This window comes from Trachurus japonicus, chromosome 9, assembly GCF_045865225.1.
Source record: "Trachurus japonicus isolate A0001 chromosome 9, Traja_1.0".
In the NCBI taxonomy this organism is placed as follows: Eukaryota; Metazoa; Chordata; class Actinopteri; order Carangiformes; family Carangidae; genus Trachurus; species Trachurus japonicus.
In genome coordinates, this window is record NC_140915.1 from 11,692,281 (window position 1) to 11,706,028 (window position 13,748).

The 13,748-nt window shown below is 40.9% G+C and overlaps 1 protein-coding gene across 1 annotated transcript in view; it reads left to right on the plus strand.

The window, feature by feature from the left end:
• LOC146981006 (phospholipid-transporting ATPase ID-like) overlaps positions 1-13,748 on the plus strand; it is a 42,818-nt gene that overhangs the window by 5,446 nt on the left and 23,624 nt on the right. The window contains exons 2-3 of the mRNA XM_085785918.1: positions 8,268-8,349; positions 9,950-10,008. Coding sequence (XP_085642044.1) covers positions 8,307-8,349; positions 9,950-10,008 — 102 coding nt within the window. The 5' untranslated portion in view covers positions 8,268-8,306. The remainder of the gene's footprint in view (positions 1-8,267; positions 8,350-9,949; positions 10,009-13,748) is intronic.

Consider the following 13,748-nt stretch of genomic DNA (forward strand, 5'->3'; position numbering starts at 1 on the left):
TAGCTCCAACTTCATGTCCTTCCTTTGTCTTTCTGCAGTATTTTCTTCTCTTTTTCTTTTTGGCAACACCAACTGAGAAGAAACATGTGGTGTGATGTTGCAAGTTAGCTGTTTATCTGATGAAGCCGTGTGAAACGTTTGGTCCATCAGATTTTCTCGCTGATGGTACGTTGAGATTTCCTCCAGACAACTAATAGTCTAACATTAATGAGGGACTTGATTTTCCCACGGTTTTTCTTATGGCCCATCAACAGCGGTTTGCAACAATCTACAAAAAAAACATTGGGTTTTCCTTCAACAACCTCAAACTGTACCCACCTTCTCTGCAGACCAAAGACCCCGAGGTTGAGGTATCACAGTATGAGCTGCAGTGCAGAGGTGTGTGAAGTGTTGGTGGGTGAAACCTCTGTGGAGAGTGAAAGTCTTACACCTTTTTTTTTTTACAAAAAGTCACCAGTCAACAATGTCTGTTTTTTCTTTCTCACGGCCAACTGCTGCATTCAGCGGTTTAGTGACTTACCCATGAGCACATTGGGAGTCATCGACTGATAGTATCTCATGCTCTTGTTGGGTTTGAAATGCCGAAAGAGTAACAACAACCTCACTGGATCCTGAAGACGTTAAGAGGTCATTTAGCTGTAAGCCGGTGATAAAAATTATTGATGACTGACATTGTAGTGATTAGGGAGAGCTCACTGTCACTGCTGCTTCCTGCAATTGTTGAGTCACTGTCACAGATTTTTTTTGGCTGAAATCTAGAGGTGGGTGTGGTGAAACAACACAGCCGCACGATTTTAAGTGTTTGCATAATGAACCGCCGATGTGTTTGCAATCATTGGGTCAAAGAGACAGTCCGATTAATCTACTATGAAGCTTGACCTTTCTGGCTGAGTCCTGTTTCTGTGCTACTGTGCTACATTTCCTCTCCTGGTTTCCTCAGTACAGGGATGTGAGATGTGAACTGTATTGGCCAATGATCTGAAGTGCTCAGTAACAACACAGGATGTAGTGTGCACTCCACAGGGAGGTGACGGCGAAGGCCTGCAACCAACTGTTTGTCAGAAAACAGATTCAAAAAAACCCAAATATTCCAATTAAAAGCCAAAAATGGTCAAACGATCATAAAACTAGTTGCAGATTTATGTTCTGCTGTCTGGCGGATCAATGCACTGATGACTGAGGATCACTGAGGCTTTTAAAAGTGACTCGACTGCTCAGAGTCAAGTTGTTCTAAGACTTACAGTGTGTATTGAAGCTATTGTTAGCCTGCAGCCTGATAACACAAGTACCTGTTGATGGAGACGCAACAGACGGAGGAATGCCGAGGAGCACTCCTAAAAAAAAAACTTGACTAGGAGTTTGTATTTTCAGGTTCCTTCCAATAGTGCCTGTGGATTTTTTTCTTTCTGTGGCTCCTTAAATCATGGATGGAACTTTTTATCCAGCAGCCAAAGAAGTCTGAACGAGACACAAAACAATCCAGAAAATCCAATCACTCTGTTTATGAAGCACATTTTACAACTAAAGTGCTGCACAATGAATAGAAATCAATACATATATAGTGAAATCGCACCCAATCAGCAGAGCTCAGAGACCTCAAGGCGGTACAGATAGATGAAAGGGTAGAGATGTACTATGAAGAGGTTCAAAAACAAACACTTAGGAAGCCAGTTAAGGGGGGATAAGATGGCGAAGAACAGGAAGCCTGGTTCACTCCAACGTGTATGAGATAAAAGCCTGTATCACTTTCCCCAACTTCCTTAAGTGATTAAACAGATTTGATTATAGATAAAAGTGTCGCTCAGAGTCACATGATTTATCTGCTACCGGTCCATATGAAAGACATCAGCACAATGCGATGCAGCATGAACACAAAGAGAGAAACAAAACGTCTCCTGTAGTTAATGTGTGTCCATATGTGAGAGCCCAGGAGCCTGTTGAATCTTAACTAACGTCTCTAATGGTTTTAACCTGAGACGACCTTAGTGTTTGCTCGAAGCTCTGTGTGTATTCAGAGAGAGAGAGAAAGCGAGAGATCCTTCTTCTCTACACACCTCTTTTTCTCTTGCCTTTCGAAAACAGACGTCACTAGACAGAAATACACTCGCACAGAGGAAACTGCAGGTTCTTTTTTCTGATTGGCTGAAGTTTGGAAACTATTACGTAACAGCACCACACAGTAGTTTGAAGCACTTGTAACCTCAACTTGAAGTCAAACGCAACAATCATCAGAGTGTCACTGTGAGTAGTAGGTACACACATCTTGTCTTCTGGGCTGACTGTGTGTGTGTGTGTTTTTCACGTTACTGTGCTGGTGTCATTATTGATAAGATGAGATTTCAGAATATTGTTCTGTTCCATCACTATCTGACCGACTGTGTTTCAGCCTTTTATCAAAGATATGACAACTGTTCAGGCCCAGGACTCTGTGTTTATTAATTCGCACAGTTATATGTAGTAGATGTTTTAGAAACAATTGAAGACTTAGTCTAATCTGGAGTTGAAGGTCTCTAACAGATATTTAAATGGCCTGATGAGACACTGAGGCAAATTTACAGCATTTTAAAGAGGAACTATTAAGGATTTGTAGTTTAGCTATTCTACATTTACCCTTTGCCCTAATTACATAGTTTTGGAGTAATTTGGATGGTTCAATAAATGGCTAAACTTGTTGTAAGGGAGAGTGGAGGCTCTCTGCCTTCCACCTCTCTTGGCTGAAAACCAACCCTGCAAGATCGGGGCTGCCAACCTGCTGTCCCAGCTCTTGTCTCTGTGGCACCACAACGCAAACGTGCCCCATAACCCATAATGTTTATGCTTTGACAGATTAAACTACACAAATATACACGTTGTAGCATCGTATATGATAACATTATCCACCGCTCCATGGATTGATTTCTCATCGGCTTCGTTGAAAACAAATGCACATGGCCTGGAGGAGGGTTAGCAAAACAGAGGAAAAGAAACCAGACTTGCATAGTTCCTTTGTAAAGAGTTAGTTCAACCCTGAAAAAAAACACACACACGTAATTATTCTCTTTCTGACGTTAGATGAAAAGACCGACACCACGCTCATGTCTAAATGTCAGGTAGAGAGTTGAAACCAGGGGCCCATTAGCTTAGCTTAGTATAAAAGGAACTATCGTAACACTGTATAGTTAATCTGAAGACATTGAGATATGTGTAGGTGACAATTTGTGGCTTGGCAATGAATTCTGTCAATCAATCGATAGATTAATTGACTAATAATCTTGCAGTTTTATTGTTAAAGCAAGAAACCATCACATTTTTAAATCACACAAACACAAAAAAAAAGCTCCTCAGCCATTTAATTACACAGGCACCTGTCTACACACACACACACACACACTGAGAGGACAAGGGTCTTTCTTTCAGCTGCAGAGAAGCAGTCTGCTCTGATAATAGAGCACTGTTCAGCTGAGAAACCTGAGATCACCGATCGGACAAGACATCCATTCATGTGTGTGACCTCTGACCCCTGAGGTCCAGTCACAGGTGACTGTGACACTGGGAGACTGTTACACACCTTTGTCTGTGGCTGGAATAACATTAATTCCCCTGTTTGTTATAGCTGCTGCACTTTAAAGAGTAAACCGTGTGTGTGTGTGTGTGTGTGTGTGCGACAGAAAACTAGGACATGATTGGTAAAGGTGGTTGAAGTGAAACTGCACCATGTTCTGATTCAGCCTCACGAACACACACTTTTCTTTCCACTGTGGTTTGAAACCAGTCGTGTCTGTATCGTCTGACCCAGTTTAAAAACCAGCAGCAGCTTCGTCTGAACCAAACCACTGATGCATTTTAATTCAGAAGTTCATGATGGTTTTTATGCCTCCGCCTCCGCTGAACGTCAGAGCTGGAGACGTGTTGTCCGTCACATCCAACTCTACGACACGCAATTTGGCGCAACATTCACTTGGACTTAAAGATGAACAGAGGCTGATAATGATTGCTGTGAGATAATAACAGAACATTACCAGACAGAGTTGTTTTCGAGGCAAATGCAGAGACTGCTTGCTGAAAAACTGTCCCTGACAGGAACGCACATCAGCGGTTTTGCATGAATTTGCCTCTAAAACAACTCCGTCTCATAACGTTCTGTTATTATCTCATAGTGTGGTGAATGTGCAGGTCACAACTTGTCCACCAGAGCGTTTTGGAGTTGTTGGATTGTGTATTTGATGAGTTTGATGAGGGAAACCAAGAAATCCTATGAGCCTCCGTAGCGTAGCTCTGAGCAGCTCGCGGCCCTGCTCCGCCGTTCTAAAAATAGCTTGCGTCGACAATTAAAGGTAACGAACCTACTGCTATGACTATAGGGATTATGGCAATGGGCCAATTTGCCAAAATGTTGAACTATCCCTTTAAGGGAATTTTTTTACAAATCTACATAGATTTTGTTGGTCAAACGTCAAAGTTCAGGGTTAGTGTGACTTCAGAGGACTCTCCTTACACCACAGTGAGGGAAACCACTGCACCACTATGTTGCCCTCAGTCAGAACCACTTGTTAGCTATTATTCAAGACTTTCCAGTTAAGGATATCACCACTTTACAAACATCAGCGACCAGGCAGTTAGCAGCCTCCATATAGACAAAGATGGAAACCAATTAGTGGCCTTGTGTCATCCATGTACAGACGTGACTCATGATTCCAGAATTCTTTCAATTGATTGTTTGTTTTACAGTGGAATACAGTAAATCCCATCTGACTGAAGGTGCCAGTATTTCCTTTGGCTTGTGTTCAGGATATAATGAAGTCCTGGAAAAAAAAAAAAGCAGTGACGGGAACAATGTCGTAAAAAATCCAGCTTGCACACGCTGGATGGATCCAGAGAACTGAGAGGTTTAAAACTGGGCATTTAAAAACGTGTCTAACCCTTGTTTTTTTTTACCATGAAACGATGTAAGTAACGTGAAAATAGTGATGTACATTTGGTGTTTAGTGTTATTTTCAGTCTGTTTTACCAGATTTCTGCCATAAAAAAACAAAATTTGACCCGAGGACAAGAGGAGAGTTAACAACCTCTCACTCTACAGATGCATCTGTTTGCGAGCAGCCAGTGTGCGTCTATTAAAAGTGTAAAGGTTTCCACTGAGGCTGCTGCTGCTGCATAAAAGAGTTCAGCTTTCCTAACTCAGGAACAGTCGACTCCTCGTAAAGAAGCTTCCTCTGTACTGTCGAGCTGTGCCAGGCTCGTAATTGATTGATTGACTGGAGACAGTCTGGTCTCTGAGGAGTTTCAGCTCTGCAGTAAAAATCTGAGAGTCGGAGCGGAGAGACGCTCACAAGGAGGCCGAAGGAAGAAGCTGAGCAGTCGTCCACGCCGACCGTGTGACGTTCAGGGTTAAAGGGATAGTTCAACATTTTGGCAAATTGGCCCATTGCCATAATCCCTATAGTCATAGCAGTAGGTTTGTTATCTTTAATTGTCGGTGCAAGCTATTTTTAGAACGGCGGAGCAGAGCCGCGAGCTGCTCAGAGCTACGCCACACAGATACTCTATAAACCGTCTTTGGCTACAGTCTCTACATTTGCCTCGAAAACAACTCTGTCTCGTAACGTTCACAACGGTCACAACTTGTCCACCAGAGCGTTTTGGAGTTGTTGGATTGTGTATTTGATGAGTTTGATGAGGGAAACCAAGAAATCCCATGAGCCTCCGTAGCGTAGCTCTGAGCAGCTCACGGCTCTGCTCCACCGTCCTAAAAATAGCTTGCACCGACAATTAAAGGTAACGAACCTACTGCTATGACTATAGGGATTATGGCAATGGGCCAATTTGCCAAAATGTTGAACTATCCCTTTAAAGCCTTGTTAAAGCCTCATGATGTCAGCGGGGAGTTTTCACTCGTCACCAGGCCGGTGAAGTTAGTGAATGAGTAGATGGTTTGTTTTTATAGGAGGAGTGGGTATGTGGTGTGTGTGTGTGTGTGTGTGTGTGTGTGCATCTGTAATCGTAGCACAACAGGGGCACATGTGTATATACTGTCTGACCCACGTGTGTGTGTGTGTGTATGTGTGTGTGTTTTTCCATAGCCTTGGCATTTCTGCTAAAACGCACACATTCTTCAACACACACGTGTGTTTGATATTTATAGCTGCGACACTGACGTCACCTTGGCAACCAACGCTAAGGGGCAGGATTTAAAATTTAAAAAAAAAATCACCACTTCCTGTTTGGGAATCTTCAACTTGGGCCAAACACACACACACCACACACACACAACCACACACACACACACACACACACACACACACACACACACACACACACACACACACACACACACACACACACACACACACACTCACTCCCCCCTCCTCCCTGACGACCACATTTGCACTTCATTAGGGTTTTAGTACACACTGCTGCTTTTAGTACAATTTTCCTCATTGTTGGTTTTTGGCATCACAAATTTCCAGACACACACACACACACACACACACACACACACACACACACACACACACACACACACACCTCACAGCCTGTAGCTATTCACAAAAACACGCAACTCTAAATTTAGTTCTATGAAAAGAAATAATGCAGCCAGTTACAGTATTTAGTTTTTGTGTTTTCAGATAGAAAACCAGCACTGGCCTGCAACTAAACTTATATTGTATAATTTATGTTTCATAATTGATTACTTGAATATTTTCTTTTCCATTTATCACTGAAGTTATCAGACAGGAGTAAAAACTGCCAGATCAAGGTGATACCTTGGTTCAAATCTTTGTAATTTAAGAAGCTAAAAACAGCAAATATGACATTTCTGCCTTTTTAAAAAGTTATTAAAATGATAATTTGATTATCAACTTTCTGTCAATCAGTCAGTTGATAAAACCACTGATTGTTTCACTGTGATTGGATCCAACCACCCTTCACTGCTTTATGATGTTTTATTGACCAATTGATTTTATGATAAATGAACGATTCATGACAATGGTCATACTGTATGTTGCAGCTCTTACATCACTAGTGTTGATTTTCTTAAACAAAAACATTATGAAAGTATGTATACACTTGACACAGTTGATGAGAAATGTTCCCAGTTCCTGGTTATGACAGTGAACTCTTCTCCTTTTTTTTTTTACAAGATTCGACCAACGTGTTTGTCATCATGACATCATTTCCCCATCAGCACTGCGCACTGCGTTTTATCAAGAAACAGGAGTTAATGTATCAGTCAGTTCCTGAGCATCTGGATCACAGACTGGGCATAAACATGGACGTAGACCTATTTACTTTACGGTCTTTAATCTATGATGTTCAGTTTTTAAACTAAGAAGGTGTGGCTGCACTTTGATTGACAGATAATGGCACACATGGCGCCCTGTGACGTAGATTCAGTCGGTCTGTGTGTATCTCAGGTGACGGGTCAGTGTTGTCACCACCGGCTCTGTCTCAGCTGAGACCCAGTCAGACCACAGGACCCAGACCCCCTCTCTCTCTCTCTCTCTCTCTCTCTGTCTGTGTGTCTGTGTGGGCTCCTTCATGATTGAACGAGCAGATAAGTGAGTGAATGAGTGGACGGTCCGGTCTGAGACGGGGAGCCTCCCTCTGAGTCACGCTGGCTGCCCTACATGGGAAAAACGATGAGACGCCCGAAGGCTGATGCAAACCTGGAGTAAGGGATGTGGTGACAAAATGTGGAAGTGAAGGCCAGACTCTCTCTCTCTCTCTCTCTTTGTGTGTGTGTGTGTGTGTGTGTGTGTGTGTGTGTGTGTGTGTGTGTGTGTGTGTGTTACAACACTCATTTCATGCATCAAACAAACACAGACAAAGCTCACAACAAAGTAGATGCTTCCCCCCTCCTCCTCCTCATGTTTCTTGATTAATTCCATGTGCCTGTTTGTTTCGGCTTCTTCTTCCCAAACTTAGCGTTTCCCATCACAATCAATGACTCCACCTTTTTAAAATTAGGTTTAAAAATGTCCTCACCACTCGGGTCTCCAGAGCTTTTCCAGTCAGAAATAGCAACAGTGGGAACTCTCTCAGTAAAAAACCTGCTCTGACCTTCAAGTTTAAAAAGCTTCGACTGAGGGAGAGTTAGCTCATAGAGCAGGTTATGGAAACTGGCGGACATGTGGTCGTTCTCACATTAACAGCAACTCTCAGTCTGGAGAAAAAAAGCCAATGTTTGACTTTTTGAACAGTCCTGTGAGTGAGTGTGTGTGTGTTTATTTCTATATAACTATAGACGTATTAGGTGACTCAGATTTATCCTCTCTCCTTCTCTACAGACTGGTATGATGGATAGATAGCAGAGGGAGGAGGAGAAGATGTCTTTCTTTGGCCTGGACTGTGTTAGGAAGAAAGAGGAAGGTAAGATGGATAATATGTGTTCATAATGTCTATAGGTTCTGTAATCTGACTTAATTAATATGCCCATATGACATATTCAAGGGCTACTTCGCCCAAAATCAATATTTCACCAATCATCTTCTCACCGTCATGCCAAGGAAGGGTTTGGAGAACTTTAGGAGTCATCAAGATGCTTTAGGAATTCCAGGGGGGGTCCGGCTGGCAACGGATTTTCATATAATGGCGGCGGATAGAGTTCACTTTTGAATCGTCCAAAACACACACTATGAAATATCCAGATACCTCCATACTGCTCGTCCGTACTGACCCAAGTGTGCTGAAGCTGCCACATGAAAAAGTTGTTCGAAAAAAAAAATGTGATCTCTGTTTTCAGCCTTGTTGTAGCAGTAGCTCCCAGTGGCTGGGCGAGATTTGCTGCGAGATGTTCTTCCATGTTTACATCATACGTCCAGTGGTTTACAATGACGAACCATCATCTCGCAGCAAATCTTGTGCATAATCATCAACAGAACCACTGGGAGCTACTGCTACAACAAGGTTAAAAACAGAGATCAAAGTAACAACTTTTTCATGTGGCGGCTTCAGGACACTTTGGTCAGTACAGACGAGCAGTATGGAGGTATCTGGATGTTTCATAGTGTGTGTTTTGGAAGATTCAAAAGTGAACTCTATCCACCGCCATTATATGAAAATCCACTGCCAGTCGGAACTCCTAAAGGGTTTTGATTACTCGGAAAGTTCTCCAAACCCTTCCTTGGCATGACGGAGAGTAGATGATTGGTGAATTATCGATTTTTGGGTGAAGTATCCCTTTAAATAATCACAATTGGTAACATGTTTTATTTTCAGCTACAAAACTGAACAAACTCATCCAACTCTTGACCAGAACAGTTTCAGTGGCTGTTGTTTTGTCATTGGATCCATTATCATTGGATATGACATGAATTTCCTTGTGGGAGGTTTTTCAATTGGTTAAAGACATTAGTGGTTAAAGTGACAGAAAACATACAGCGTTACATAAACCAGACAGTGTGCAACACCATTTAAGCTTGTGGTGAATCAGCTCCAAAGACATGGAAGTAGGCTATAAGTCTTAAACCCAAACCATCTTGGTATCTGTGTGGCTAAAGCAGCTACCGCTACGTAGCAGTAACAGATTCATTAACAGCTGTTTACAAACAAGTCTAAAAGAAATACATTTTCTTTTTTCACTCACTAAGAGTGGTGGCAGAGGTGGATCATTGCCCATTAGTATTGAAAACATGTGGATATTTTTGTATACATCTACTAAAACCAAACCATATGTTGCATTTATAGTCATAAGCTTTGTTAATAACTATATAATAAATCATTTATGACATTTTCTCTCTCAAATGAAACATTAAGTTGCCCATAGATATTCAAAACTACCACTCAAATAAGGCAGTCAATACTTAAAATGAATGTCTCTCTATTTGGGGTTTAACTCCTGTTATACATCTGTCCTCTGATGTGCTTTGGGTAAAATTTTCCATTACATGAATAAAGACCATGATGTGAGTAAATGATTGTTGTAAATTCATGTAAACTGATAAGAATGACTTCTGTTTTTTCATACCAGAGCGGGAGAGGAAGCTCCGTGCCAACGACAGAGAGTACAACCTGTCCTTTAAATATGCAGTAAGTATTTACATGATTATCTTCTGTAAATATGAGAAGGCTCTATACTGTCGATGTCCCCCACTCATTGAGACACATCAGCTGAAAGTCCTATTGTTCTCCAGGAATCACGCTTCCTAAGAATAGAGAAGGGGGAATTTACAGCGGACGCAGCCCACATACGTTTCAGACAAAACAGTCGACCACCACTTTTTGTTAGTTTCGGATTTTCACAAGACCAAGCTCTGCCGTGGGGTGTGTCTTGTTGCTTGAGTGTGTCTGGCCGTTATCAGGAGACTGGACGCCGGCCAAAGTCACTACTGAGTAAAAACTCATTATCCTTCGTTTGCCGTTATGGTCAAGGTCAAAACTCTGTATCAGTAAGATATTAAAACAGAAAACAGATGCATGGTGAACTGGCCACACAGCTCAATGTTTCACAAAAAGCTCCTTTCTTAGAAAAGAGAGGCGTGAAATATTTAATGTAAACTGAGCAACCAGCAGAAGTTCAGCAACAAGAAGCTTTACTTACCTCACAATTATTATTTTGACAACAACCAAAAGACAGTGATTGGGGATAATAAAGTTAAAAAGGTAATGAAATTGGATATTGTCATGACAAACTGATATTGTAAAGTGGAAGTTAAGAAAAAGAATAAACTTTCTTATCATGTCACTACTGGTGTTGCTGCAAAGAGATACAAAATAAACAAATTAAGTATTTAATGATACAATTAAATAATATAATAAGATGGTAGATAAACATGTATTTTAGTGTCCTTTATGAACAAATACATAAATGTACAGAAACTGTAACATACACACGTATTTCAACTTTAAAATGTAAAGGTTATTTATCTCTTCCTAATCCTTTCTTCCCTTTTCACTTTCAATTTGTTAAAATGCTAAAATCATCCTTTGTATTACAAGAATGAAACTAGTGGAAATTACCAAAACGTGCTGTTAACCCTCATCTTTCCTGTTTATGTGTTTAAACATGGTGTCATTAGTGAAAAGACATCCAGTGATAAAGTGACGTGGGAGTCGCAGTGCAGCTGCTCCTGATAAGATCCACCTGGCGCAGAGCGAACGCCTCCCACCAGCTCACAAACATCTGAACTCACAGGGATTCTTCACACAGACAACATAACAACCCGCTTCCCCCTGAGCGTCTTATCAACGATTCATATCAGGAGGATATATCCTGACGATCAAAAACGCTGCTCTGTTTTGGTAGAATCGACCAAATTAACCTCAGAGTAATCAGACACATCCTCAGAGCGAGTGCTAAAGGAAATGCGCGTTCACATCCAAGAAACTCAACTATTTAAATGTGACATTAAACTGTTCCTCTTACATTTACTTACTTACTGGTTCTGTGCCACAAGTGATGTGAAACCGCCACAAAAATGACTACACAATTGAAAAAACAAGGAGTCAGATGTTTATTGTTGTCGATATGGTCAACAGCAGCTATTAAAATGACATAAAACAGCCTCTGTCAGACAGTTAGAACAAAAAGAGTTGTACGTGGGGAGTAAACAGACTGTAAATGATGCATATTAGCTTGTGTAGAAGAGACATGTCTGTAGCATGTCTGTGTATGAAAAGAAAAACAACAAAACAAACAAAAGAGTATAATATTAGTATTTTATGCATTATCAGTTTTGAAGACAGTATCTGTTTAGTCACACACAGAACCCTTTTTATTCCAAGTGACACACATAACATTACAATCTGTAATCAAATGTGGTCAAATATAATTTGCATTGAACTGTAATTCATCCATCTTTTCACAAGACAGATAATAGGAAGCAATATTTAATTTGGGATTAAGATTTTTGAAGCCTGACTCAACAATCAATTTTAGAGCCCTGTTAATATTTTCTTCTTCTTAAACAAAGTTGTTCAGAGAAACTATTCACAGCTGAACCCTCTTGGATACAATCAGTCCAAGCTTTCTTTAATGGGGTGGATATGTTCATTATAGCCTAGTTGTCAGTCTTAAGGATATACTTGACATTTTTAAGTACAAAAAATGTTGAATGTAACTAAACCGTCACCTCCTGCAGATCCACCCTGTGGGGAAGTGTATTAATTTCTCCCTTAAAGTAGAAAATAGGTCACTCAGCCACTGGGAGGTCAAAGGTCAAGATTTGTGGATGTGGATGTGGCTGCTTTCTTTGGTTCAAGAACCTGGACCTGGTTGTTTAAACAAAAGTGTATGACAGTATTTGTTCTGTCTGCTGACCAGTTATCCTGTAAACCTGTCACATACAGTCGTAAAAAAACAAACAGAAAACCTAAATCCTTATCTGTCTGTCTGTAACCTAACACCTAAAGTTATGTTAACATGCAACAACATGACATTTTGATCTTTGAGTAAACAAAAGATCATAAAGGGCAGATAAACATTTGTTCAAGCCATGAATATGATTAACCCATCACGCAAGTCTTCTATCATACCAGATGCATGGGACCATGTATCAATTAAAAAAACAAAACAGTTATGGATTCATACATACATCATAGTCCACAAAATAACCCAGCATGTGGAGAATTTTTACATCAATTCTATCTATAGCCTATGTTCAGTTGCAAGTTTATGTACAGCAACACAGATTCTTTTTCAACTTTTAATTTGTTGTGCCAGCAGGAAATGTCTGCAAAAAAAGCTAGCAGGTTTTTTTGTTTGTTTTTACAAAATTACAAAACATTTATTTAATTAAAAAAAAAAAAACATTAAATCGTTTAAATGTAGGGATCGACACAAACTCAAATGTTTACTGCCAGAAGCTAAACCTAAGCCACGCCCCTTCACGGCGTAGGTCCGCCCAGAGCGATAGATATAACAGAGTGTCGCCACTCTGTTATATCTATCGCTCTGCGCCCACCTCTTGCCACCTTGCCACCTGTCGCCGTCACCGGAAATGACGACAGCACGTTGCCATGACTGCAGCTGTCCACCTGCCGAGTGCCGACCATTTAGCTAAATGCCTCTGGCTAAACTCAACTCAAAACTGATCGTCTCCGCTTTTTTTTGTTAGTTTGTTTGCTGAATCACGCTTCATGGACATTAATCCGCAATCGACAACGTGTGCTCCTTCCTCTGTCGCCGTTTTCACCAGGTCAGCGATCAATCCGCTTCTGCCGCGGAGTCAAGATGGCGACCGTTGACGGAGAGAAGTGTCCAACGTTTTTCATGGGGAGCATACATCAGTCTGACTGCCCATAAGTCCGACGGCTCATTTCTCCGACTACCCATTCTACAGTGTTAAGGTTAGGTTTAGGGTAAGGTTAAGGGTTAGGGCTACTTAAGTCGGAGAAATGGGAGGTCGGACTAATGGACGCAAAAATAAAGAAATGTATGGTCGGAGAAATGGGTAGTCGGACGGACGTCGTGCGCCCGTTTTTCATTACGTTCTTTGACCGTGAAGAGTTCGTCATGTCGCCATGCTTGTCAGTTATGCACCTAAAATAGCAACTGTAGGTATGGAAATATGCAAATAGTGACAATGAATTATGCTTTTATTGTTAAAAAATAAATAAACAATAAGATGACATTATTACACAACATAGGAACTTTAATGGTAATAGCCTATGCAAAGAAAATCAGGGAACTAACGTTAGCTAACTTGTCAACAACATTGAACAAAACTTTTTCTCCTGCCTCTTTGTCTTTGAGAAAAACTGAGATTTTTAATTTAAAGAAGGAAGATCTGTTTGTTGTTGCTTCGCAGAATTGAGTTACACTGAGACCA